This window comes from Nematostella vectensis, chromosome 15 (genome assembly GCF_932526225.1).
Source record: "Nematostella vectensis chromosome 15, jaNemVect1.1, whole genome shotgun sequence".
Lineage (NCBI taxonomy): Eukaryota > Metazoa > Cnidaria > Anthozoa > Actiniaria > Edwardsiidae > Nematostella > Nematostella vectensis.
Window position 1 is genome coordinate 3,457,564 of NC_064048.1, and position 27,781 is coordinate 3,485,344.

The 27,781-nt window shown below is 37.7% G+C and overlaps 1 protein-coding gene across 4 annotated transcripts; it reads left to right on the forward strand.

Moving 5' to 3' along the window:
• The first annotated feature begins 74 nt into the window (after nucleotides 1-74).
• LOC5515607 (ubiquitin-conjugating enzyme E2-17 kDa) lies at nucleotides 75-26,729 on the forward strand. Of its 4 annotated transcripts, none has more exons than XM_032385391.2 (6): nucleotides 75-234; nucleotides 488-551; nucleotides 773-804; nucleotides 913-990; nucleotides 6,810-6,915; nucleotides 26,005-26,729. In XM_032385391.2, exons 1-6 carry the CDS (start codon nucleotides 211-213, stop codon nucleotides 26,142-26,144), a joined length of 444 nt encoding a protein of 147 aa, XP_032241282.1. In that variant the 5' UTR covers nucleotides 75-210; the 3' UTR covers nucleotides 26,145-26,729. The 4 variants fall into 4 exon arrangements, with proteins under 4 accessions (XP_032241282.1, XP_032241279.1, XP_032241278.1 ...); XM_032385388.2 differs by lacking the exon at nucleotides 26,005-26,729 and adding an exon at nucleotides 23,702-24,452; XM_032385387.2 differs by lacking the exon at nucleotides 26,005-26,729 and adding an exon at nucleotides 18,610-19,416.
• Nucleotides 26,730-27,781: the final 1,052 nt, after the last annotated feature.

Here is a 27,781-nt window from a genome sequence, read left to right on the forward strand (position 1 = left end):
GACTCCCGACAAAAGAAGGCACACCTCTATAGGCTGCGACAACCTGGGACTACGTCACGTGACAGGGCCGGTGCCTAGAGCGCGTGCGTGTTTTATCCGCCATTTTGCGAGCGGAGCGAAATCCTCAACAGGAAGTCAAGGGTATAGAGCTGGCGATAAAATTCTGCTTTTTTGAGAGGCTTTCGTCGATCTTCAAAATATTAACAAACCATGGCTTTGAAGAGAATCAATAAAGTAAGGAATCAAGATTGCTTACATGCTTTCCAAGCGACGGTTTTGCCTTTAGTTTGACGAGAAAACGTGGTTCACCCTTTTGTGACATGAAGTATGGCGGTTAGCGGATTGTGAAAGGGCACCATCCACGCCGGGAGTTTTTGGCGTCGTTTCGTGAATCAAATAGGAGCAATGGGCTGCTTCGGGTCTAACAAGTTTATAGATATTTGGTGTAGTTGGTTACTGAGTGGATTATTTGTGTTTTTAATCCCAGGAACTGCAAGATCTTGGCCGTGATCCCCCTGCACAGTGCAGTGCCGGGCCTGTCGGAGATGATTGTAAGTTTAACATTTTTAACACAATTTTGAGCCTCGACTGAAATCTCGTATCAAACAGCTCCTTAGCGGAAGATGAATTCATTCTTTCTTCCTCGTCGATCCCATAATATACAATTTGAACTCGCAAAACTTTGTACTTAATTGTTCAAAGTTTCAAAGGCAATGACGTATTTGTGAACGTTCGTTGAACTTCAACAAAATTGCTCGCTTTTTCGTTTCAGTGTTTCACTGGCAAGCAACTATTATGGGCCCGGTAAGTATAGCCTTTCTTCTTTTACCTCAAATATATGTCTTTCTTATCATCAATAAACGTGTGGCCTCGCAATTCTTCGTTCTGATACCTGTTTTTGTGATTTTTCAGGCCGATAGTCCCTACCAAGGAGGAGTTTTCTTTCTTACGATACATTTTCCCACGGATTACCCATTCAAGCCTCCAAAAGTAAGATATGAGCAATTTCTAATGAACTAGCACCTAATAAATTTGTACAATGTACATTTATTTTTATTTTTCACGGCCACCAATTTCTCAAAAAAAGTCTTAGTCAAGTATAATAGTGAATTGTTGCTCCGCGAAAAAACAAAACAAATACAGAGTAGACAGTATGGTTTCCGGGGCGATTATTTTTAGTAAATTTTCAAATTTACTTATGTTCATACATTACAAATTCACATTGACCAAATTTGTAGAGATTGAGACATTTACAGCAAAAAGATGAAGCGATTTTACAGAGTCTAATTCATAATGTAAGCCCAGCGGAATCTCGCAATTTGCAGTACTCATGTTTTCCTCTATTCGTCTATGATTATTTTATAAACTGGATCATTTTCGCTTTATTTTCTTCATTTAAAAACTTCTTTCAAGAACTTCGATAGAAAGATTACCTTTTTTCAGTACTTTATGCATTTTGAACAGTTTCTGTCGTTTCTACTGCTTGATATATCGAAATCTCGATTCACGTTTTGGATTGTTTTGGTGGTTAAGTCAACGATGATGTGATAAAAACCTTAGACAGAATCCACCCAAACTCTTCTTCTTTCTAAGAGTTTTAAAGCTAATTTCAAGAAGCCACTAAACTCCATCGCATTATGTCTTGTAAATAGTGTAATTTGCTGTCAAAATGTTTCTGCTTTTAGCTCAATCTCACTCGGTTTAAAACCTTTAGCTTTCTATCTTTTTTCTAAGAATAAACTTGGTTTAACCTTACAAACTTTGTTCACTGAAATCGAATAAAACGCGACAGTTCTATAATAATATAATAATAATATTTAATGAGGATGCCTACATCCCTGGAGCAGTTTTCAGAAGGGCCCTAACTTAGATATAAAATAAATAAATAAATAAATACGAGCAGTTTTCAGAAGGGCCCTAACTTAGATATAAAATAAATGAATAAAAACGATTTAAAATTATTAAAAATATTTACAAGAAGTGGTTTAAAATTGTCACAATTAAATGTTTACAAATATTGTTTTCAATTCTCTAAAGATTAACAGTCCATGGCTGCGGCAGGCAGTTCATTCCACTCCCTGGATGCTTAGTACAAAACAGTTTGTATGGTTCTCCAAATTTGGGAGTTTGGTCGACCTGTGTCTATAGCGGCGTGATAAGACCTTTGTCGAAACATACGCGATGACACGTCAGTGGACGTCAATCAACTAGCCAATACTGGCCAATTATAGATCTGAATCCGAAATCACACTTCTGTGCCGATCATATGCAAATGTGTAACTTAAGTTTAACGAAAACATCCCATAGCGATACAATTATCAATACAAAACCTTCCTTCCATCGGTGGGATAAGCGCTGCCAGAATCTCATCTCAACTGCTTAAGGGTGTACTGACATATGTTGCTAAGGAAAACTGAATATAGCATAAAAGCCTTGTAAAAAGTCATAAGTGACTGATATTTGCCAAGTTGACCAACAAGTGTGCTGACTATTATGATGATGTTACCCTGTGACGTCATAATATGACGTCATAGATACAGATAAAAGCAAATATTCAAAGTAATTTTGCTGAAAACAAATACTGAATACATTTTATGAATCTTGAGGGATGGGTGCATTAAGCCAAGCATGCGTTTTAGAAATGATTGAGTAATTGTTTTTTTATGATTTTTCAAAGGTCCTGAAATCCAGATTATTTGAAATCATTTTGATTTCTGTTAGATTAACGCTAAATCCATGCTTGGCTATATGAAGGAGGTTTTAATAAAAAAGAATACAGAAAAAATACTGAGTTTTGAAATAATTTGGCGACAAAAAAGCTTTTTTTTTTAGAAAAACACAGAACCGAAAGTGAAACAAAGCCCGCGCATGCACATTCGGCCTGCTCAGACACACTGATATCTCACATGATGAAATTGAAATGAAGTTTAAAAACAAATTCCAATAGTGTTTCTTGGTATTTACACTTCAAAGGAACAATATCTGTCATGTCATGATGAAAATTGAAAAAGTATTTTAAAATTCCGATACAGGGCACGCTACTTTGAAATAAGATTTTTAGTGCGTGCGCGAGCGTTTGCAACCGGTGTTTGCAGCACGCGCAGGTAGTGAACATTGAAAACTTTGGCTTCAAAAAGGTTGGCTTGAATAAATCTCCGCTGAATCTTCGTTTTTACAAAATATGGGAAATATTATCACCCTTTTTTGGGTACATTAAAACGCAAATTTTTGTTTCTTTTACTTAAGGGAAGCTTGTGAATGACGAATTCCGTGTTATGTATATGCGCGCGCTCAACGCCACCAGCGTAGCAACGTCGTTACTGAGCAACACTAATGTCAGTACACCTTTAACTGGTGTCAAATTAATTTTGCATTTCTCAAGACAACTTCAAGTTGGCTGAGATTTTGTTTGTGTTAAAAAATTCAGTCTTTATACAAAGAAAATGACAAGTCACTAACAGTTTTTTACCTGCATGGACGTATCCACATTGTGAGAAATACTTTTTGTGAATTTATCTCATAGTTTGTGGAGGATTCAAACAACTATCTCTACAATCAAATTCGATTTGAAATGGGAAATCGACGCGTCAGTCTTCAAAATAATGTTACTGTACAGTTGTTTGTTGCACGTTTAGGGGTCTAGTTAGTCGAATAATTGTTAAATAAAATGGACATGCAAAAGGTTGAATTATAGTTGCTTTTACAGTCGTGCGTGTCAAACTGTGGCCACCCGCATAAAGTTTTTGACAAGTTTGGCGAGTTTGATGATTTCCAGTTGCGTCACGTTGCTTTATATCTATTATAAAAGACAGTGCTTTTTACGACTTGTTCTTTTTGCTTAGTAAGCATGTCGGCAGTACAAGAAACTTTTGCCTTTTTTAAATGCTTATACACTGGTTTAATCAGCCTGTCTACTTCAATATATTGTGAAGCTGCAACATCAATTTTCTTCGGTGGTGGGCAAACTTTTGGTGCTCTGACTGAAGTATTTGCTTCATTATAACATTTTGATAACTTTTTAAACGAACGTTCGGCTGACATGAACGTCTCTTGCTATAACCTTCATGGAAGAGATCTAATATTTGTTCTCTGTGAAGAATTGACAAATAATGACCTTTGTCGTAAATCCTGCCATTTTGATTTAGGCGAAGCTGGATGTTTGCTGTTGACAAAAGTTTAAATTAATATATTTCAGGCTGCCGATCAAAAAAAAAAAGTATTCTGCAAATGAGTACGAGTAGTACTTACGAAAGTTTGTTTGCGAGATTGTTATTTCGTGAACACGAACTTGTACCGCGTAACCGAAGACTTACTGATACTCACTTCATACAGGAGTTCTGCAAGCGATTCAAATAAATTGTTCATGTAAAAGTCAGCTGAGAGCTATGGTTATCGTTAAAATCAGAAACAACAAATTCAGTTATAGTCTGATATGCCTCGAGTTCAATTATTTGTAGACGATCTAGACAAGACACTTTCAAGTTTGAGAAATAAAGACGATAAGACGGATGAAAGCCAAAGCATGCGAATGATTTGATCGTGGATTTACGAGGGCAGACACAGGCAAAAAAGTTAGTTAGTTTATTCTCAAAATCTTGCCCCGAAGAGGGCAGGAATGTCGATCGCTTGATATTCTTCGAGGATTTTCGAATGTGTGACAACTGCTAGCGTAGACTTAATAACAGCGGGAAGCCATTATTTGACAAAGACATGTAATAAACACAGGAGAATTAGTTTGAGGAAGGAATGCCAATCGCTTGATATTATTCGAAGATTTTAGAATGTGTAAAAACTGCTAGCGAATACTTTTGAACACTGGGAAGCCATTTATTTGACAAGGAACTTGTCACGGCTTAGATATTTGTCATTTCATGACTTAGGGCTTGTTTCCCGAGAAAGAAAAGCATCCTCTACACATTTGGAGGTTTGTTTGCTTCTATTTTTTCATCGTAAAAGCTTGCACGAAGCTCCGAATTTTAGAGAAAATTGAATCGAGACTTGTTTTGATCGTCGCTGGAATCTACTCCGCATTTGTAAAAATCTTCCCCATGCCACTTTCCTCTTGGTACAGCTAAGTTGTTCTCATTTGTATTTCTTTCTATTCCTTCTGCGAGTTTTGTTTCCATGTATTACTAAAGTTATTTAAATAAATGTGGAGAAGTCAAGAATTGAAATCCATCGTGTTTACTTTTGATTTAATGCAGCCATATGCAGCCAGCAAAAAAATATTTTGTGATTAAATTCTTCATGGCAATAGTTTTTCTCTTAGCTATAAATCGGAATAACCCTGCTATCTGTGCTATACAGTATGTGTTATTGAATAAAGTTTATTTTCATATTTTTGAATATCTTGGTTGTTTGTTATAGAATCCTTTGATCAATCCTGTAGAATACTAAACGAATGCGTCTAATGAGTTTTTTGTTAGGTCTCCGAAGCCACTCGAGCAGTATTTTATTCACTACAGTGACCAAATTCCTCTTCTTCACCTAGCTACAGGCCTGCTTACTTGCTTGATAACATGATTCTTCAGTAAAGCTTTCAACTCTCAACCCCAATTGAAGGAATCTAGCACAGTTATAACTTTTTTCAACACTTTGGTCTCATGGTGGACCCCTGAAAGTTGGATTTTTGATTTCCGCCTATACAAAGAACCATAATTGATAAGCCAAAAACTATGGAAAGAGAGGAGATGGAGCAATTGTGATGGCATATTCTGAAAGCCTGGACCAGAATTAGTCAGAGTAGTAATTTTCAGCCCTGTCCTGTAGTTAGTTTTGAAGATATTGAGCTCAGAAATTCGTATAAACTGACGTTTGCCCCTCACGAGGGCAAAATGGTGGCGTAGCCCTCGATTTTGAGAAGGCCATATCTCGGAGACCCTTTAGAGTTGGACCCTAAAATTTTGCATGTGTTCCTTATACATATAGAGGTATTACCAAAATAAATTTGAGCAAAATCTGTGTCAGTGACCTAGGGACCTCTGGTTGAGTTTATATGGAATGACCCAAATTATAAACAAAGCATAGCCAACTTTTTTATACAATTCATTTACAAAGCATATTTATCTTTGTATGGCTGATAAGAAGACTTACTAGTATTACAAACAACAGAAATAAAACCTAAAATCAATAAACATTTCTAGTTTTTAGGAGGAGGAAAGGGAAAGTGGGGGTTTCAAGGTATCCTTGTTATGAGTTGCCAGCTAACTGTTTCTTTTCTTAACATGAACGTGCACAATAAAAGGCATAACGCTACCTCTTTTTTCCTATAACCGTGCCCTAGTTGTCAGTACTTAACAAATGTATCTCATTGAGTGCAAACCGATTTAACTGCCAAAAAAGAACATGGCAAAAAGCACAACTGTGAAAACAACTACGCTCTAAGTTTATGTTATCAAAGTAAAATGACTGAAAATATAGTTCAAATCCAAGAGAAATCCATCTTAGTTCGGGTTCACGGGGATTCCAAGTTTCCTGCTAGCAGAGGCCTTTTTTCTCTGTATTTCGCTGGGCTGGCGTTCGCGAGGAAAAGAGACCTCTGCCATGGGTTGACACTGTTTTCGTTGCACATGCCGTCCACGATTGTGGACGGCAGTTTGATCAAACGAACTTGCGACCCATGGCAGAGGTATCTTTTCCTCGCGAATGTCTCTGCTAGCAGGCAAATTCCAAGTTGTCTGTGTTGAAATAAACTTGATTTTACTATATTTGTTGTTTTTTCGTGGTGAGCTTGCCAATAGCTCCCAGGCATGTGAGAAATCATTGTTTTCATAATTGTAATACACTTATTGCATCCCTTTTTTTTTCAGGTGTCATTTACTACCAAAATATATCATCCTAATATTAACAGTAATGGAAGTATCTGTCTGGACATATTACGGTCACAATGGAGCCCTGCATTGACAATTTCTAAGGGTAAGTCCTACATTTATCTTGCACATAGTCTTTAATATGTGAACAAGGGGCCCTTTGGTATATGGCGCATTCCCTACCAAAAAAAAAACTTCATGGTGAAGTGCGATCACCTCCTGGCTAAAAATTCAGCTAGGGCCTGGTTTTTATTTCGTGGAAGAACTACACTTTCAGAGCAAGCTTAATTAGAACAAAATTGAGCACAGGCATATGGGAATTCAAGATGCTTTGTGGAAATCTTGAATTCACCTTTGCTTTTTATCATCTGAAACAAAAACCCCTTGGTGCTAAAGCTTAAATTGTTACAACAAGCTTTAAGTAGAATGAAATTGCCGGCCTGAAAAATTTAGGCTAGTTTTTCCTACGTGCCTGTTATTTGGTTAGTAACTTGGCAATTTTAAGTCGACATGTTTGGCTAGTTGTTTTTCTCACTGGATGAACAGTCTTTTCTTCAAACGAAAGCTCATTTTGATGGAGATGATGATGACGAAGTCTTTTATAAAGGTTAGTTGAGTTTATTGTTATTATTATAATATGTATATTATAATTTTTATTTATTATTTTTATAGGCATTCTTGTTACTGCATCATTAGATTATTACTCCTGCAGTACATGATTTTCCCCTAGAATTTGTTTGATTCATGGTGTCCTTAAGTGGATAGCATTTTTCATGTGGGGTAATGTATTTTGGACAAGGGAACAAAAAAGGATTGAATAATTGAGGGAGATCTGTTGAGGCCAAAAGGGGTCTCCTGGGGAGGCCTGTAGATTGTGGTCATTCTCATCAACAAAATCATCTCCTTCCATTCTGGTGTTGGTTCCAAAAGGCCAAACACCATAGAGTATATAGTACAATAGTTGGAGATGAAATATAGGCCAATTGCAGAATACCTTTATCTTTAAAGCAATGATTAAGACAAAAGCTTTTGACAGCTTTATATGACCTGGGGTTCAAACACTCTTAAAATACTATGGAACATTTTCCATGTAATGGCAATTGCCATTGATATTTCTATTTTTTGTATACTTATTTTCCATTTGGCTGTTGTTTGTGTGTGTTTCAAACAACTGAACTGTTTTTACAAGGTTCATGCAAACATGAAGCAGTAACGTGTACGCCACCTTAAACCTGTGTATGCCTGAACAAGATTTTTTTTCGAATGTTCAGTAAGATGTTTTACCTCTCATTTGCCAAAAAAGGATTTCTCTACAAGAACCTGGATCCCTGCTTTAGCATGGTAAGCTTTTCCACCATTTGTGTCTATCCTCTGTTAAAGATTAACCTAGATGCTTTGTGTCTTGTGAACTTGCCCAGTCTGCAGCACTGCTAATGATTTTCTCTGTTGTTTCTAGTGGCTGGGGCAATGTTTCGGCAAGCAGTTCACCCTTCTTGGCCCCAATAGATTTTATTAGACAATGGCCAAATTCTAGTAACTTAGATCATTGTATCAAAGACACAACTACTAAGATTTAGTTTGAAAACTACTTCACTTTATACAAAACGATTATTAGTTAAAGCTAATAAATAAATAAATAAATAAATAAATATATAAATATAGTTAGCTGAAGACTTATACTAGAAACCACTAGATTTTATAGTTTCTAAAAATTAGTTAGTTAATAAGTGCTAAGGTTGGGTCCCCACATTGGATGAAATTTTAAAAAAAGTGAATGGTGTGAAAATTTTAGCCATGGGGAGATTATCAGTTTTCACAAAAGTTTCCTCAAACTGGAATATGTCAAAATTATTTCTAAAAATGAAACATCAAGAGGAAATAAGAAAATCATGTTTGCATGAGATATGGAAACCTCTGTTAGACAGTCAAAATATGACTCAAATGTAGTAATATCCAATGTAAACATGGCATTACTTAAAATAAATATCATTTTCTCAATGTTATTTGTTGCTTATCAGTCCTCTGTCATCGTGATGGTCCTTGCCTTATCTTTGGAAAGTTGGATTTATGTTACAAATCTTGGTTACAGAATCTTAGTTAATGCCCTGCAAAATAGGATTTAGGTGGGAGGCACCTCCCATTGCCGGATTTTGAATAAAGACTCCTTTAAATATGTGAGAAACAGAAAATTCTAATGTTTTTCCAATGGTTGTGGTGCATTTTTAAGGCATTAAATGAGAAATTTTAGATCTTATCAAGCCTGGGAAGTTTTTATTTACCCACTTATGGCACACATTAAAGCTCATAGCAATAGAACATAAGCAGCAATTTTCAGCTGAATTACATTGTTGTCTTCTTTTCCAGTGCTTCTCTCCATATGTTCACTTCTCACTGACCCGAACCCAGATGACCCTCTGGTACCAGACATAGCAAAGTTATTTAAAATGGATAAAAAAAAATATTATCAAATGGCCAAAGACTGGACCCAGAAGTATGCAATGTGACAGTAGTGTGAAGTAGAATTTCTAATCACTTCCTTGCAACATTGCCTTTGCTGACATTGAGAACCCTTTGTAGATGACATGCTCTATTTCACTCTTGGCTATGATATATTTGTTGCTATAAACTACCTTGTACAATAACTCATCTGATTGTAACGAAATCAAGCACTGATTTGAGTTTTCAAGCACAGAAGGAAAACAGTAGCAGCTCTTTATTGGGCTTGCCTTTGCATAATTAGAGATTCATAAAGTGTGATGTCTTGGAAAATTAGATGGTTTTTAAAGCATTGAACATTGAAATGGGTAGTCGAACTCTTCGCATACCAAAAATAAAGCCAATCAGTATTGTTCTGTACACAATTTGGCTCAATTTTTAAAGTTTTTAATTGAGCTAAAAATACATTTTCAAACATTTATTTCTGGTATAAGATGTTCTGGTGTGAGACTGACATTATCTTCTGTTCTAAAATCATTATTTGGCTTGAAATATTTTGTACTGTGATCTTTTGATTTTGATGGCATTGAAAGGGTGATAGAAAAAAGAAAAGTGGATTTGCTTGTATATTATCTATGCCATTGCCACACTGGTTATGACTTGTACCACAGATAGAACACAATAAATGTTGGTATATATTATGTTCATTTGTTTCTCTAAAAAGTAGCCTGAATATCAGGCGATTTTATTTTTCAAACGGTGGAGAGGAAAAATAAAACTACACCTGACGCTACGCATACGCTGTCCAAATACATCGGCTATCAATTGTCCCAATGGCGTGGGTGGTAGCACAATCAAATGCACAAATCTAATTATAAACAGTAAAAAAAAATACATTGGTGTTATATATATGCAAGGGTAACAATTTTAGTAATGACAAACCAGGGGAACTTTATGCTGAATGATTTAAAAAGCAAAAATAGTTCACACTAAATTACTACAGGATATTCACATCACCAATTTACTGCCTGAACACAAATGCCATTATTTGATAAGCTCGATCAACTCGAAAGAAGTACAACAAACAATCCCAAGAATTATTTGTACTCTCACAGACAAATTTCTTGAATATTCAGTGCCTGGTCTTGTCTAAGAATTTGATAACTACTACTAATGATGTCCGTAGTATTAAGCAGCTTCCATGATATCCATATTTCCAGCGCCTTTAGTATAACTAGTAGATCTTAGCTTCAAAAAATGATACCAACTAGAAAAAAACACACAATGATCGTCCTGGGCTACCCTGGGTATTAGAGGCTCCAAGCTTCACAGCGACAACGTTGTCGTTGGTTGTGGTCACGAAGCTCAGAGCCTCTCTGGTACCCAGGGCAAGACATTTGAAAATCTATCGAAAGCAGCAAGGCGACTGGAGCCAGTCACCTTCAAGATTATCCATAACAAATAAACCAATTAGAACACCCGTTCAAGTATCATTGCCTTATGGCCAATCAGAGGCTGCTATCCAATTTGGATCGTTAAACATGAGATCTGTACAGTATTTGTATCAGGCCTTCTTTTTATCGCTTTCCGGTATATACTTCATAGGGAACGGTAAACGGGCCTGACACTCAGGCTATCTAAGAAGCACAAAAAACTCTTTTGGGAAATTTCACCACTGAAAGGGGGGCTGGGGTGGGGATACCATAGGAAGAGAAAGACAGTTCGAAAGACATTTCAGGTACCTTTGAATTATGACTGAAGCAAAGGGGAGGAGTTGTGTATTGGAAAAGCATTGCTTATCTCAGAAGATCTAATTCGCATGTTCTATAACCACGGTACGTACTTGGTTACTGGAAATGAAGAAAGGTTTCTAAAGCCCTGTGAAAACTCTGCCAGCATTGCTGGTGGGATACTAGTCCAGCAGTGCTGGTGCAGTTTGAACACAACACCTTGTTGGAAGGTGTTGGCAAATGTTGGCAAAATTTTGGTCAAACTAAATTTTATAGCCAGCATTGCTTATCTCAAGAGATCTGATTCGCATGTTCTACGACCATGGTACTTGGTTGCTGGAAATGTTCCAAGAAAAGTTTCTAAAGCCCTGTGGAAAATGCGCCAGCATTATGCGGGTGCAGTTTGAGCACAAAACCTTGTTGGAAGGTGTTGGCAAAATTTTGATCACACTCAAACTTATAGCCAGCATTTTGCCATCATCTCCTTTGTCTCAAGGTCAACCGAGCAGATGCTGGCGCAGTTGGCACAAAACCAGCAATGCTGGGCTCATTTGCATTGTTTGTATAGCGAAAGTAGCTCATGTTCAAATAATACTGTCATTTCAAAGAGAGGTTAGCATTACTGCATCTATAATTAAAGCATTGTGATTTTGTTTATCTCGAAACCAATGAAATGTTTCATACAGAACACAATCCCTAGTAATACTATTTATCATCAGATTTGGTTGCTCATTGTTTTTCATAACAATGGCCATCACTACAACATCAGGAATAGCAGTTGGTCGAATTTTATTCCCTAAAAGACAACATAATCTCTCTCTCTCGTATGGGCAACAAGAGTCGCCCTCCCCGGGTTATCAGTAGATCCAAGAGTTGTTCAGGAAGTTTGAAGCTTTGGAAACTCTGGCATAGCTCTTATGAATATTCAAGGCCCGTTTTCTGCTTTTGTCATGAACATGTTTGTCTTAAAGGTGGTTTGTTAGTATTTCTTTAGTAGCTGTTTATTACATTGTTTCAACAAGGACATGCCAGGGCTTTGTATTGTTAGACCACAATCTTATTGTGGAGATGCACTACAAAGATAAAAGAAAGAGCCACCGTAAAGTGCATCTGAAGGAATAACAGCGATATCCTCCAAAACGCCTCATTCATCGATATCTAATATCTCCTAGGCAAGAAGAAGCGCTATACCAACAACATTATTTCTTCCACAATCCCCGATTTTTTTCCAGCCCTTTGAATATAGAAGTTTGTAAAACGCCTTTGTTGCTGACCGACAAACGTATTGCGGACGCGTTGCGAGAAAATCAACCTTGTCCATCTCGCGCGCAGTCTAATCTTCTTTCACGAAAATGAGCGTTTCTCCCCGTGAAAGGACAAGCTCTACAGAGTTAATAGGTCTAGTCAATCTACGTCAAAAAACAGGACCAACTTCGGACTAATTGCGACACAGGGTTTTTTAACGGTTTCTTGCATAGAAAGCATCCCTCCATAACATACTTAAAGTCTAAAAAAATCAGAGAAGGCAAACACCCCGAAAAACAGGATCGAATTTTCACATACAAGGCTTGTATAAATAAACCACAGGGTGTCCAAATCATGAAAATCACGAAAAAATATATTCTTTATAAAAAAGGAATTTATACCAGTATAGATTACTAGAGTTATATAATTCTACACGATTAGGATAAAAAATAACGTTATTTGAAGAAGTTCAGTTAATTGGGGTAAAATGAACTGGTTTTTTAGCTATCCTTGTCGCCAACACTTTGATCTTGCAGACATTTCGTTATCATAAATGATTAAACATGCTGGAAACAGGTTCTCATACAAATAGTGCTTAGTGGCTCTTAATAATAATGTCATTGATTCAGTATAAAACAAGAAAGTATGTGGACACATAACTTATAATATAATCATTCTCATGGTATCGCTTTTTATGAAAATAGATTCTATTATATTGGAAGGGTTTTTTTTATAATTTCTTTATAATTAAGACCCTGTTACAGGTTCTAAAACTCTAGGTTCTTAGTCGTGGGTGCAGATTAAATCCATGTAATCCGTGACTTCGATTGAGGGGGAATTAGTACACGATGACCCTGATTGTCCATGCGGCAGGAGCACTAAACGTGCTGCAGTCCTGGAGGTCTCTCAAGATCTGTTTAGGGTTCACCCTGTCGTTGACCAACATCTAGGCTCAGACTTCAGACCGTCTTTCTATCGCCTCTCCATTGGTTGACTTGATAGAATACTGGAACTTGGAACTGTGAAACATGGCTGCTGCTGAAGTTGAGGATAGATTTTGAGGGCTCTCTTAGCTCTGCCCTGTTAACAGTTGCGTGTGCGCGCCGATGTAGGGTGAGAAGACAAGCTTCTTGAACAATGCGTCCTTTCCTGTTCGTATTCATGGAAGGTGGAATCACAACCAAGAAGCGCATAGATAAAAAGCAAAAATAAAATGAGAAATAGAAGTAACATTAAAACTTTTCTCTAGCAGCTCATTCATGGCCGTCATTCCCCACATCTTCGTGTAGATTTGATTTCGGCTCAGGAAGATGTCATGGGCTTTCATACGGAATTATAGGAATGCCGTGGAACGGTGATGCTTATCGTGTGGATGATTTTACCGCAGCTTTCCACATAAGCAATCGTATCTTCGATTTGTCATCAGCTTCCGTGTCCATTGTGCCACAACCGCTAACCCTCGGCTACTTGCCCAACATTTGAATAAAATTCTGCTTGTTTTTCTTTTTCGCCAAAAAACCCTTTTAGTCTTCATAGGGACCGCCATGTTTAAAAAAGAACGTAAGGGAGGCTATGATTTGACCTGATTATTTTTTCCTGGCATGACCTCTGTTGAGAAGCCATCGGCGTTACCGATGAATGCACCACGATACAGTTACAACAGTTTCAATCTTTGTGAAATAATGTGTCGGCTTCCTTGGGCCAGGGTATTCAGTATAGATGAGCACCTTCATCCAATGGATACTGTAGCTCGTTAAATGGTGTTTTGGTATCCAATTTGGACCAAATGACCTCGGCCAAAACAGGCTTCTGCACCACTGACATCATAGTGTCTAACAAAAGGAAAACTTCAGAGCTCAAAAGAGAAATGTTGTTTAAGGTCTTCTGAGGATGAACTAGAATTGAGCGCTGAAACGACAGCTGTAACATTTACGACGTCATTGTCAATGGAAACTGCCGGTTGCGAGGTTGTGCTATCTGCTTACAAGATCTCTTTTCGGTCACTTTAGCGGTATCAACATAAACTGCGCTGTCGGCTTAGACACCCGAGCGGGTGTTTTTCAGTGCAAAGTCTTGCAAAAAAGGGCGGCCTCGCAAGAACTGCATCGCGATGGGGAAAAAATTTATATTTTTTACAATGTTTTCATAGGGTGAGCCCCTTCAGACTCCGTCTGATATTACTGTGGTCCTGCATTTAAAATCACACTTAATAATTATAATTAAAAGCAGGGTTGCAAAAAAAAATAACAAACTTGAGATCGACGCCATTAAAATCAAACAAACTCAAACTAATGGTAATAATTACGTGCTTGGTTCTCCTCTTCTAAATACCCGTAAAGATCGCTGGAAACCTGTAGATTTTGCCCAAAACAGATAAGCTATATCAGATAACGTTTATTTTATCCAGATCGTGCAAGAAAAATATGTATATTTCTTATCATTTATAGTGGTATAAATTTGATTTTTTGTAAATTTGATTTTTTGTATGTATATTTTTCGTGATTTTCATTATTTGGAATCCCTGTGGTGTTTCATACAAGCCTTGTATGGAGAAATTCGATGCGGTTTTTCGGGGTGTTTGCGTGCTCCGATTTTTTTAAAAACTTTTAACAAGTTATAAAGGAGACTTAATTAATACAAAAACGTCGAAAACCTTGTGTTGCAATTAGTCCGATCTTAAACCGTAGATTGATTGGACTATAAGGTTGGTTCTCACTAGGACGTAAACGTAGCACAAGTGAGAATCGGTCAAACACAAGCGCAAGAAAATCAAGCAGTTGCGTTCTCTTGCGCTTATGTTCTAGCGAGAATCGGAAAACTACGTGCGTTTCGCTTGCGCTTACGTCCAAGTGAGAACCAACCTTTAGAAAGCGATGCCAGTTGTTATTAAAAAAAAAAGCGACTCAACAACAATACAGCAACGTATTCTTGCCATACCATTCAATATATGGATGGTGGATGACAAATTGTCGAAAAATAAGGAAGGGAACAGGAGGAAAAGCTTGTCAGCCTTCTGAATGTTTTTACAACAGTAGAATCATCAGTGTGATATCTGTACAGACAAAAGGAATTACATGAGTTAGTTTACATCATAAAGTTTATTGTTCTTTTATTTCATCGTTCCATCAAGCGAGTACAACTGCTCGACAAATATTTTGTTGTTTTTATGGATTTTTTTTTTACGAACTCTGCTTTGTTCTTGGAATCTACGCTTCTTTTGTTTGAACACAACAAGTTGTACATTCAGATATCGTCTCTAAAACGATGAATTAATTTTCCCAACCCAGAAAATAGACAACCAAATGAGTGTGGGGTAATGGGGCTGGAAATGAAGAGCTTGCAGGTCAAGGCTCTTATAGCGGAGGGATTGTCCTCATTGTGGAAGGACCTGTTCCAGGGATGCACTTGCAAACCCGTAGAGGGTCCCCTCGCCCCCAGAGCTGCAGTCACAATAAGTAGGATCCACTCCAATGCATCTAATAGCATATTAAATTAATATGGGGCGCTTCTTAATGAGGCGGAAGGCAGATTCTATATCCGTCTTGTCAAGATAGTATCCCTGACCATGAGAAATTATGCCCTCAACTGCGTCTATCAATAATGATATACTGAAGGCTGGACTCTTTCTTTTAGAGAGGCATTGATGCTAGTAAATTCTGATCTGGGGTAAAATACTTAATGAGACAGAGGATATTTGCGTGCCAAGAACGATAACGTATTGAAGAATAGTAGTGTCTCAATTGCCATTTTTCTTTCATAACTGCAGGAATCTAGATTCATTTCTTCAGGTGCCATAAACATAATGCTTTGTTGTCCCGATTTTGTTAGTACGACAGCACACGCTTTTTGACTTGTCCTAACTATCACGGGTTGCTTACGATTTGTTGGACTTTGACCCCGTAAAACGCACGTGACAGCGCCGAAAGGGTGAGTTGATTCAAGATCTTAGATTAAAAATTTGCCCTGCATTACATTACATGCATTACATGATTCTCTTTATAGATTTATAGATTTTTATCTTTCCCTAACTTGTTTTGGCGACTTTTTTTTGATTAGCTGACGTCGAGAGTTGTACACACTTGATGGGGTTCCAGTCCATCCTCGGGGACCCAGGGCGTCGCGGAGATCGGGCACACAGGGAGCGCTTGAAAAAGAAAGAGCACTGTTTCTTTTACGCGCCACGCTCCATGTTGTGCCCGACTCAGCGACGCCCTGGGTCCCCGAGGATCGTTCCAGTCGAACTTCGCTTGCCATTGTAGATTTGTAAAGATGAGGACTAGCATATCTCTTGTATTTTTTCTATTTCCCCGCTTTTCAAGACTTGGAAAAGAAAGATGATAACAATGTCCAAACAATGGATCCAAGAATAACTTTTTTCTATCACTAAGATGGGGGTGTAATGGAAACCTGAAGTGAATGAAATGAAAAGACATCTCTAGAGTGTTTACCAGTTCGAGACGATCGGTTCATTCAAGCAAATGAATTTCAACCGGATTATTTTGGCCTGTTTTGATCACTACGCTTCATTTTTACCGGTAAGGATGAATGGTTTGATTATTAGAATATGTTCTATTGCATTGGACTTCATTTCAATGCATTTTTATTCGCAAACTGAGTTGTAGATATACGATTTCTTCCACGTGCGAATGTGAACGGCCATAAAACCAAGACGGGCGATTAACAAAGTTAGTAAACCCGCAAAAATACCAGTTCACCTTCAAACAGCACCACGGGGTGAAAAATGTTGAAAGAACCACATGCAATTGTTATAATCTGATTCCATGTTGAGCCTCGAAATACAGTTTTACCGCGCCGATTGACAACAGGATTTGATTCAGTCATTCAAGGAATGATATTTCTCTACAAAGCAAACAGTCGAATTATCGACAATAATCAGTCCTTACAATCGGGAGGGAGGAAAGGTAAACATAAAATTCGAATTTGCTTTAGAGCCAAGAAAAGCACGGTGTAGGGTGCAAGTTTTCTTGAGTGTTTTCTTATCGCACCGTACGCTTTGTTTTGCTAGTACTTAAATGTACATTTGTGCGGTTGTTGTGCATTCCCTTGCACATATACCAAGTCTTGATGGCAGTTTTTCTTTAAAAGAACATTAGAACTATTCAGGAATTATAATGCTAGTACCATCTACTGCATTAGTTTGTTTGTTTATTAAAAGAGAATTAAATACAATCGATTTTTTTTTTTTGCCGTTCACTCATTGATGAGTTTCATTCAGAAATGACTATGATTGATAAAAATAATCGAAGTGTACATCTTATAAGAAATTTCAAATCGAGAAAGCAAATGTACCAACAAAATAAGCCCATTGAGTATGATATGTACTTAATACAATTAAATCTAGGGATTTAAAATAACCTTGTAACTGATGTAGAGAAGCGATGGGCTTCAGCATACTAAATAGCCTTAATAAAGCTTTTTTCTTGAGTGATAATGCTGGTCCTTGCAGCTAGCGTGAAGCTGCCATTCTCCCTGCCGTTTTGCAAAGTAGAGAAATCAAATTTTCAACCTTTTGCAAAATTATCACGTTTTTCGCCGAACAAAACATAAATACACTTTCCAGAAGACAATCATTTTTCATCCGTTTAATACCAAGGGTTTCAATCATCTACAAACAAAAAGTAGGACTGCATGTTTTTGTAGGCTTTCGTCTCGTTTGAAGAACAAAAAGAGGACTGCAAACGACAGACGAGTGAAGAATAAAAGTTGAAAATCTGTTGAAAAAATCTACTTTTTTTAGAATGCAGGGGTCAACTCCGTTACAATAACACATCTTTTGAAAGTAATGCTATCGAATATCTAGACTTAAAGAGCGAAAGCAATTGGAAAATACGGGAGAAACCTGGTTTTCGCCTACAGCTGCCATGTTCGCGCGTTGCTGTTTTTGACCACCACTTCACCACCGGAAGTAAATTCACACGCCAAAAGTCACGTGAATGAAACCCAAGAATATTTACATTTTAAGCCAGCTCCCAAGAGGAAAAGCACTTTAATTCCACGTTAAATAAAGTTGCAAGGTAAAGATATCGCATGTTGTCAAAATAAGGTTTCTCAAACACAAACTCATGCGAACTTGTGCAATACTCCTTATTTGGTGATTCTTTTGCGCAACTTTGTGCTTTAGCCATGAAAGGACTGGGCAAGTAGGTGTTCTACAGACAGGTATATTCAAATGGCTGTAAAAGAATCAGGGATTTGAAAATAAAATTGGTAATAGCGATTCTTTTAGCATAGAAGATATTACATAATAATGAATGAACCTTTTTGGAGGATATTGCTTTTATTCCTTCAGATGCACTTTAAATCAGCTTAGGCCCAGTTTAGGCTTTGTACTGAATTGTTACTGTACCATCTTTTTATTTGTATTCCAGTCCTGTTGTCTATCTGCTCTCTCATGGATGACCCGAACCCAGATGACCCTCTTGTACCTGAAATAGCAAGGTCTTTTAAAACAGATAGAAAAAAATATAATGATATGGCCAAAGAGTGGACCAGGAAGTATGCAATGTGACAGTAGTGAAGTAGGATTTCTAATCATTACCTTGTATCATAGCCTTAGCTGACATTGAGAACCCTTTATAAATGACATGTTCTATGTAGCTTTTGGTGGTATAAGGTATTCTATGATTTATTTGTTGCTATACCCTGTACAATTACCCATCTGATTGTAGCAAAATTGTGCACTGACTTAAATTTTCAAGCACAGAAAGAGTGCGGTGGCGGCTCTTTATTGGCTTGCCTTTGCATTAAATATAGTAGTAAAAAGTGATGTCTTGGAAAAATAGAGGATTTTAAAGCCTTGTCAATTGAAAGTGTAGTTAAGCTCATCGCATGCCAAAAATAAAGCCAATCAGTATATAGACAGCTGAATGCATAGTTTCACACACAATTTGGCTCAATTTTTAAAGTTTTGATTTGAGCTAAAAATACGTTTTAGAACATTTATTTCTGGTATGAGATGTTCTGGTGTAAGATATCTTCTGACATTATCTTCTGCTGTTCCAAAATCATTATTTGTCTTGTAATATTTTGTACTATTGTCTTTCTATTTTGATGTCATTGAAAGGGTAAAAGAAAAAAAGGAAAGTGGATTTGCTTGTATATTATTATGCCATAGCTAACTCTACTGGTTATGACTTGTACCACAGATAGAACAAAATAAATGTTGGTTTATATTATGTTGTTCAACTGTTCTCTAAGAAGCACAAAAAACTCTTTTTGGGAGTTTCAGCACTAAGGGGGGGGGACAACTATAAGAAGACAAAGGCAGTTCAAACACTTTTCAGGCACCTTTGAATTAAGACTGAAGCAAAGGAAATGGTTTGTGTATTGGGAAAGCATTGCTTATCTCAGAAGATTTGATTTGCATGTTCTACAGGGTTCCTACAAGTCCTTCAAAACCTTGAAAGTGCTTGAATTTTAATATTTGAAATTCAAGGTCTGGAAAGTGCTTGAATTCTTATTATCAGTCCTTGAAAAATATTTGATTAAAGAAACAAAAGTAAATCTTATTGGAGTGAAGATTAAAAGCAAATTGAAGCCAAGTATATGGTTTGCGAGCTATTTCTTTGTATAATTATGTACAAGATAAAGTATGTAAAATCCATGCCCAGAAACAGGATCAGCATAGATCATACGCAGATTGTACAGTAAAAGGAAGTGTGCTTCGCGAAGTTAAAGCTCTTGCTGATGACGATGGTGGGCTACAAGCATGTGAAGATAGGAGGTTGTGATCTCCTGGTGCTCCAGTACAAAGAATTTGTGGAGAAAGCTGAGCAAGCCCAGAAGACGATCTTCCTGAATTTCGACTACAAGAGAGGTGGTTCCTTGGATATATTAATTTTCTCTCCAAATTTTAAGGCATCTCTATTTCTCGAATTTTAGAGATTCGGCTTCTCGTTCTGGTACTTAAGATAGCAAGATCTCGTTTTCTCTGATTTTCAAAAAAGGCCTTCTTGTCTTCTCGGATTGACCATTCGCCACAAGCTAGACAGGCTGGGTGCGTACTTCCTTCCATATAACTCCATCTCCTTCTATGCGAAGATTCTTATGAGGTATAATAATTTCAACAAAAACGATAAAATATCAAAAATATAACATAAGTAAAGTTACATAAGTCCACGCAATAATAGTTCGCTTGCTTTCTCAAAAGCGTTGCACTTAGTTCCGGTAGACAGTTCCAGTCCCTGATGGTCCGCGGGATTTTTTTTGTGATAGTTGGTTTTTGAAGGTGGCACTTTGTAGCCTTGGCTATTCATATGCCTGCTTATTCTATACATCGGTGGGACTGTTGACAGGCCATCAGTAACAACAAGGCCATGGTGTATCTTGTAGAACATCAGGAGCCTTGCTCTCTTTCTTCGGATTTCTAGTGAGGACCAACCCAGATAATTGAGCATCTCACTTACACTTGCTGTTCTGTCGTAGCGATGAAGCGCAAACCTTGCTGCGCGACGTTGTACCATCACTTTTCTGATGATGTTTGTCTTTGTGAATCGGTCCCATACAGTACACACATACTCAAGGTATGGACGCACTACAGCGAAGTAAGCAGACGTCTTTAGCTTGGGGGAGCCTATTCTAAGGTTACGCCGAGGGTGCTGCTTGCTTTGTTGCAGATGTTGTTTATATGCTTATCCACCTAAAGTCTGATGTTAGGGTGACCCCAAGGTATTTTGCCGAGTCGACAGCACACATGGTTTTGAGAGGACGTCTACAAATTCAGATTATTCCCCGACAAACACCACCTTCTGCTTCCTTGCAGATAGGAAGGACTTAATCCACTGATTGGTTTTAACACAAACGCCATAGTGCTTTAACTTTGATACAAGGAGTCGGTAATTTCCCTTGTCAAATGCTTTACTGAAATCCATCACCAAAACGTCGATCTGATTACCTTCATGCATATTGTCCACCAACGAGTGTATAAAACCAAGAAGCTGTGTTTCACATGATCGTAGTGCTTTAAATCCATGCTGCTGTCTCTCCTACAGTGCTTTATAAAGGACCAGAAACGCTTCGTCCCCTAGAATTCACCTTCTGAATTATGAGTTGTTGTTATACGTGTGTCCAATATTCTTTCCTTGATTCTGACTGGATTCTTCTTACAGCATCTAGCCTGGAAGAGTTGTATTTGTATCTGACACTCTCTCATGGTCAGGCAAGAGTCGAAAGAGACTTCTCTGTAAATGTCAGTTGAAAACCTTAATAAAGAAACTTGTTGAAACTTGTTCACAATCGTGGGCTTGCTGATCTAGATATAAGTAAGGCGCTGCTAGATGCGGCAAGTCAAGGGAGGAAACATTAGATCCAATGTCATGAAGACTAGAGAAGGGCCAAGGAGAAGATTGTTGTAAGCTGTAAGCGAAAATGCCAAGAAGAACTAGAGAACAAGTGAAACTGTTCAAAGGGAACAACTAGGCCTCCTAGATTGCACAATTGTCGATTGCACTGCGAATCTGTGCCAAGGAAAAGCAAAAGGCTTTGAAAGAAGAAAGTTTGGAAAATTTGAGGATCTCACCCAAAGTTGAAAATCTGTAGGCGAACGTTTGCTTGAAATCACTGTTTAATAACAGTCTATTTTCTATTTTCGTATAAACAAGGTACAATTGATAAAAGCTTTGGTAAGACTTGGAAAAGTATATTTGCCCTCTATTGTCTCTATGAATTTATCGTATCACTAGTCCTTGAATTTCTACAAAAAGTCATTGAAAAAGTCCTTAAAAGTCCTTGAATTTCATTTGTGGAAAATTGTACGAACCCTGTTCTACGACCACCGTACTTGGTTACTGTGGCCGAAATGTATCATTCATACCACAATCCCAAATGATACTTTCTAATCAGATTTAATTTTTCATTGTTTTTCTTAACAATGGCGACCACTACAACATTAGGAGAAGAAATAGACCCAAATTCAGCTGAAATCCAGGAGAATCGTGGGTTGCCTTTTGAAAACAAGTAAAATGGTCGAGTCTTGGGTTGCCTTTGGTCCCATCATCCTCAAACACCAGTTACTTGTGAACTTATTACCCAACATGAGTAGCATGTTGGCCATGTGTTGGGGCAATTAGCACATTAGCCTTTCTCTGGCCCAGCACTGTGCCTGCCTATAAATGCTGGTGCAGTTTACACAGGGCCTAAGAGTCATTTTGATAGTATAGCAATAAGAGAAAAAGGTTGTTGGTTGTTTTCCCAATCAGGTTAGCACTGAGCTCCCCTGGAAAATGTACCTTTTATAAATTTATCTTCAAGACAATGTAGAAGTAAGAGTCTCTGTGAGAAAAAACTAAATGTCTGTCTAAGCTCGTCCAATTCAAACAAATGCACCCAGTTGCTGTGTAATATGGCTTGACACTCTTATCATTGATTAGCCAAACTCAGCGAATAACACTTTGTTCAAATTTGCCCTGTGTGAAATGGTTTCCACTGCACATATGGTTGTCTCAGCGTACATCTGATAAAAACAGATAGGGGTGATCTTTGTCAAAATAAATTTTAACCCTAATGGATAACACTTTCGATGTGGTAAATAGCAATTCTTACCTCTTAGAGATAGCACTTTGGGTGTGGTTAACAGTAATTCTTACCTCTAGGAGTTAGCAAATTGGGTGTGGTCAACAGCAATTCTTACCTCTAGAAGATAGCACTTTGGGTGTGGTCAACAGCAATTCTTATCTCTAGGAGATAGCAAATTGGGTGTGAGCAAAGGGAGTCGCCCTCCCTGGGGTATCAGTAGATCCAAGAGTTGTTCAAGAGGTTTGACAGAACACCCCTTTATGCAAAATTGTACTTGTGAAATTCTGGCATAGTTCTTATGAATACACCTATTTCAATAAAAGGTTTTCAGTGCAAATGGAAAATGGCTGTTTTAAGACCATTCACACCTTATGGGTATAATTATTTGTAAGATTAAAGATGATAAGTAGTATAATCGCAGAAATTATCCACATGTTCCTACAGTCAGTAGAAGTTTGCCAAGTTTCGTGGTATTTTTTGATAGGAGAACTGCCATTTGACAACGGCAACTTGCCGTTTGCACTGACAACGTTTATTGAAATAGGAGTTTATTGAAATAGGTGATTATTGAAATAGGTGTTTATTGAAATAGGGATCCGTTTTCTGCTTTTTTCATGAACATATTTGAATTCAAGGTGGCTTGTTAGTATTGCTTTATTAGCTGTTTAATACATTGTTTTGAAATTGAGACCTACAAGATTATAATCTCAAGCCCATGGTTTATGGGAAAGGGATTCAACAAGGACATGCCAAGGCTCTGTATTGTTAGACTACAATCTTTTTGTGGAGATGCACTGCAAAAATAAAAGCAAAAGCCACTTTAAATCAGCTTAGGCCTTGTTTAGGCTTCATACTGAGTTGTTACCTTTTCTATTTGTATTCCTGTCCTGTTGTCTGTCTGCTTTCTCCTGGATGAACAGGATAACATTGTTATGTCTTCTTTTCCAGTGCTTCTCTCCATATGTTCACTACTCTGTGACCCAAACCCAGATGACCCTCTGGTACCAGATATAGCAAGGATCTATAAAACAGATAAACCTAAATATAATGAATTGGCCAAAGAGTGGACCAAGAAGTATGCAATGTGACAGTAGTGAAGTAGACTTTCTAATCATTACCTTGTATCATAGCCTTAGCTGACATTGAGAACCCTTTGTAGATGACATGCTCTATGTAGCTTTTGACTGTATGAGTTAATTACTTGTTGCTACACCCTGTACAATTACCCATCTAATTGTAACAAAATCATGCACTGACTTAAGTTTTCAAGCACAGAAGGAATACAGTAGCAGCTCTTCACTGGCTTGCCTTTGCATAAATATAGTCGTAAAGAGTGATGTCTTGGAAAATTAGATGATTTTTAAAGCCTTGTCAATTGTAATGGGTAGTCAAACTCATCGCATACCAAAAATAAAGCCAATCAGTATATAGACGGCTGAGTGCATAGTTTCGCACACAATTTTGATTTGAGCTAAAAACACATTATCAAACATTTATTTCTGGTATGAGATGTTCTGACATTATCGTCTGCTGTTCCAAAATCATTATTTGTAATATTTTTTACTATTGTCTTTCGATTTTGATGTCATTGAAAGGGTAATAGAAAAAAGGAAAGTGGATTTGCTTGTATATTATCTGCTAACACTACTGGTTATGACTTGTACCACTGATATAACACAATAAATGTTGGTTTATATTATGTTGTATATCTGTTTCTCATCTGTTTTTCAGTGTCACCACTAAAAGGGAGGTTGGGTTGGGCCACCATAAGAAGAGAAAAGCAGTTTGAAAGACATTTCAAGCATTTTTGAATTGAGTGAAGCAAAGAAAAGGGGTTGTGTATTGGGAAAGCATTGCTTATCTCAAGAGATCTGATTCGCATGTTCTACGACCATGGTACTTGGTTGCTGGAAATGTTCCAAGAAAAGTTTCTAAAGCCCTGTGGAAAATGCGCCAGCATTATGCGGGTGCAGTTTGAGCACAAAACATTGTTGGAAGGTGTTGGCAAAATTTTGATCACACTCAAACTTATAGCCAGCATTTTGCCATCATCTCCTTTGTCTCAAGGTCAACCGAGCAGATGCTGGCGCAGTTGGAACACAAAACCAGCAATGCTGGGCTCATTTGTATTGTTGCAGTTGTATAAGCATTCTCACAAAATTTAGGCTTGTGCTGAGGTCCAAAATCTTGTGACCAAAATCTTTAACACTCCCTTACTTTAATAATAGCAGTTGGTCGAATTCTATACCCTGAGATAACAGAATCTGAAAAAAATGTTAAATGCACCCTTAGCTCTAGCATTGGTTGTATCTTATACCCTCAGAAAAAGCAGAATCAGGAAAATCCCTAAGGGGGCCATGAAGGGCTCAAAATTTCATACTCTAAAAGATAGGACGATCACCTCTGTCTAATTTTCTGGATAGTCCCCCCATGGGGACAGGGTGTGTGTGTCCCTTCCCTATATGCAGCTGATAAAACAAATTTATTGACAAAAGATGTTCTAAGGTTATGGGAAGGATTCGGATCAAAACAGACAGGTGATCTTCGGCAAAATAAATTTTAACCCTAAGGGATAGCACTTTGGGTGTGGTCAGCAGCAATTATTTCCTCTAAAGCCCCGTGCAAACTGCGCCAGCAGTGCTGGCGAATTTTCGCTTGACTGATGGTAAAAGGACTTTCTGACAATTCCTTTGTCTCTTGGTCAGTCGAACAAGAATTTGCCAGCAATGCTGGCAGGTGCTGGCGCAGTTTGCATGGGGCTTTAGAGAGCACTTTGGGTGTGGTTAACAGTAATTCTTACCTCTAGGAGATAGCGAATTGGGTGTGGGCAAAGAGAGTCCCCCTCCCCGGGTTATCAGTAGATCCAAGAGTTGTTCAGGAAGTTTGACAGAACACCCCTTTATGCAAAATAATACTTGTGATTTGAAACTATGGCATAGCTCTTATCAATATTCAAGGGACCCATTTTCCGTTTTTGTCATGAGCATGTTTGTCTGAAAGGCAGCTTGGTAGTATTTCTTTAGTAGCTGTTTATTGCATTGTTTTGAAATTGTCACTAAAAGATTGAAACCTCAAACCATGTTGTTTATGGGCGAGGAGATTCAACAAGGAAATACCAGGGCTCTTGTATTGTTAGACAAGAATCACATTTTGGGTTGCATTACCAATATAAACGCAAAAGCCACCTAATATCAGCTTAGGCCCAGTTTAGGCTTCGTACTGAATTGTTACCATCTTTCTTTGTATTCCAGTCCTGTTGTCTATCTGCTCTCTCATGGATGACCCGAACCCAGAGGACCCTTTGGTTCCAGAAATTGCCCGCATTTTTAAGACAAACCGCGAGCAATACATCAAAACTGCCAGAGAATGGACCAACAGATATGCCACATAATCACCATGGACACTGACCCTATAACACTTGTTATATATGCCTTTATACGGACATTACTATGCCTTTAGAATGGTTAAACCTAATCCATGAGCCACTAGTTTAATTAGGGAATTTTGTACAGATAATTGTTTGAGACATTGCTTGTGAGCATGTAGTACACTAGTAACCCTTTCACGGATTACGTTTAAGGACACTATCAGAATATTGCCTTACAACTCTGCAACAACCATCTGGCATGGAAAACGAAAATGTCAGCTTTGGATTGCTTTTTGATAAAAAAAAAAAAAAACTATGTACAAACGAACCAAAAGGTCCTATATATACCTATCTACTTCTGTGTAATGAAAAGAAGCTAGTTTAGATTTCAACCCCTTTCCACTATAGAGTGATTTAACTCATTTGTTAGACATAACTTCTCTATAGTGTATAGCTGAAGAGTGATATGCGAAAAAGGAAACAAAGGATTGTTTTAAATTTTGACTCCTTTTAGTTTGTGACTATCTTATCGAAAGGTTTAGTAACTCTAATTAAAGTGGAATACATAAATTACATTTCCAACTAAAAAAATAAACTCTTCTCCACTGGTTTGGTTTAGTATTTATTTGTTGGCCTGTCAAGGGGAAGGGGGGGGGGGGGCGTTCAATAGATAGGTGTTTAGTCGAAAGGGGCGTTCTTTACAAACTATGAAAATATAATAAACCCAAGTGCAGTGGGGTTTCTAGTCTCAGGATTACGTTAAATTAAAGTGCATCTTAAGGAATAAACCGATATCCTTCAAAACGGCTCAATCATCGATATCTAATATCTCCTATGCTAAAAGAATCTTCACTACAAAAAAAACCCGATTTCCCATATTCCCCAATTTTTTTACAGCCCTTTGAATATACCAGTCTGTAAAACACCTTTGTCGCTGACCGACAAACGTATTGCGGGCGCGTGGCGCGAAAATCAAACTTGTCATCTCGCGCGCAGTCTGCATCTTCATTCACGAAAATTAGCGCTTCTCCCTGTGAAAGGACAAGCTCTACAGAGTTAATAGGTCTAGTCAATCTACGTCAAAAAACAGGACCAACAAAAAAGGGAACTGGAGGAGAAGCTTGTAAGCCGTCTAAATGGTTTGACAGCAGTAGAATCGTGAGTGTGATATTTGTAGATACGAACAAAAGGAATTATACCGTTAACTTACATCATAAAGTTTATTGTTGTCTTATTTCATGTACACATCACGCGAGTACAACTGCTCGCTATATTTCGTTGTTTTTGAGAATTTTTTTTACGAACTCCGTTTTTCGCTTCGGTCTTCGATTCTACGCTACTTTTTTGTTTGAACACAGCAAGTTTTACATTCAAACACCGTCTCTAAAACGGTGGATATACGACCCTGAAATAAAATTAAACGATTTATTACCTGTTTGCCGTTTTCGTCACTCGTCTTTTTCTGACTTGACATGAGTATTTTGCAATGTAAGATGTTTACATGAGCACTTACAAAAAAAAAATGAAAATTTATAAGCAAATCTTATATCACGAAAAAATGTGGGTCGGCTTTTCGCCTAGGTTTTGAGGATCGTATATCATTGAAATTATCAGTGATCTATACGAAACATAAAGGACCCCACTTTGAGCAAGATATAAAG

What these genes read in the sequence shown, in the direction of transcription:
- LOC5515607 (XM_032385391.2), top strand. Translation starts at nt 211, where the DNA reads ATGGCTTTGAAGAGAATCAATAAA. An exon ending in AAGCAACTATTATGGGCCCG is followed by an intron (nt 805 to 912) that starts GTAAGTATAGCC and finishes GTGATTTTTCAG; the next exon opens with GCCGATAGTCCCTACCAAGG. An exon ending in ACCCATTCAAGCCTCCAAAA is followed by an intron (nt 991 to 6,809) that starts GTAAGATATGAG and finishes TTTTTTTTTCAG; the next exon opens with GTGTCATTTACTACCAAAAT.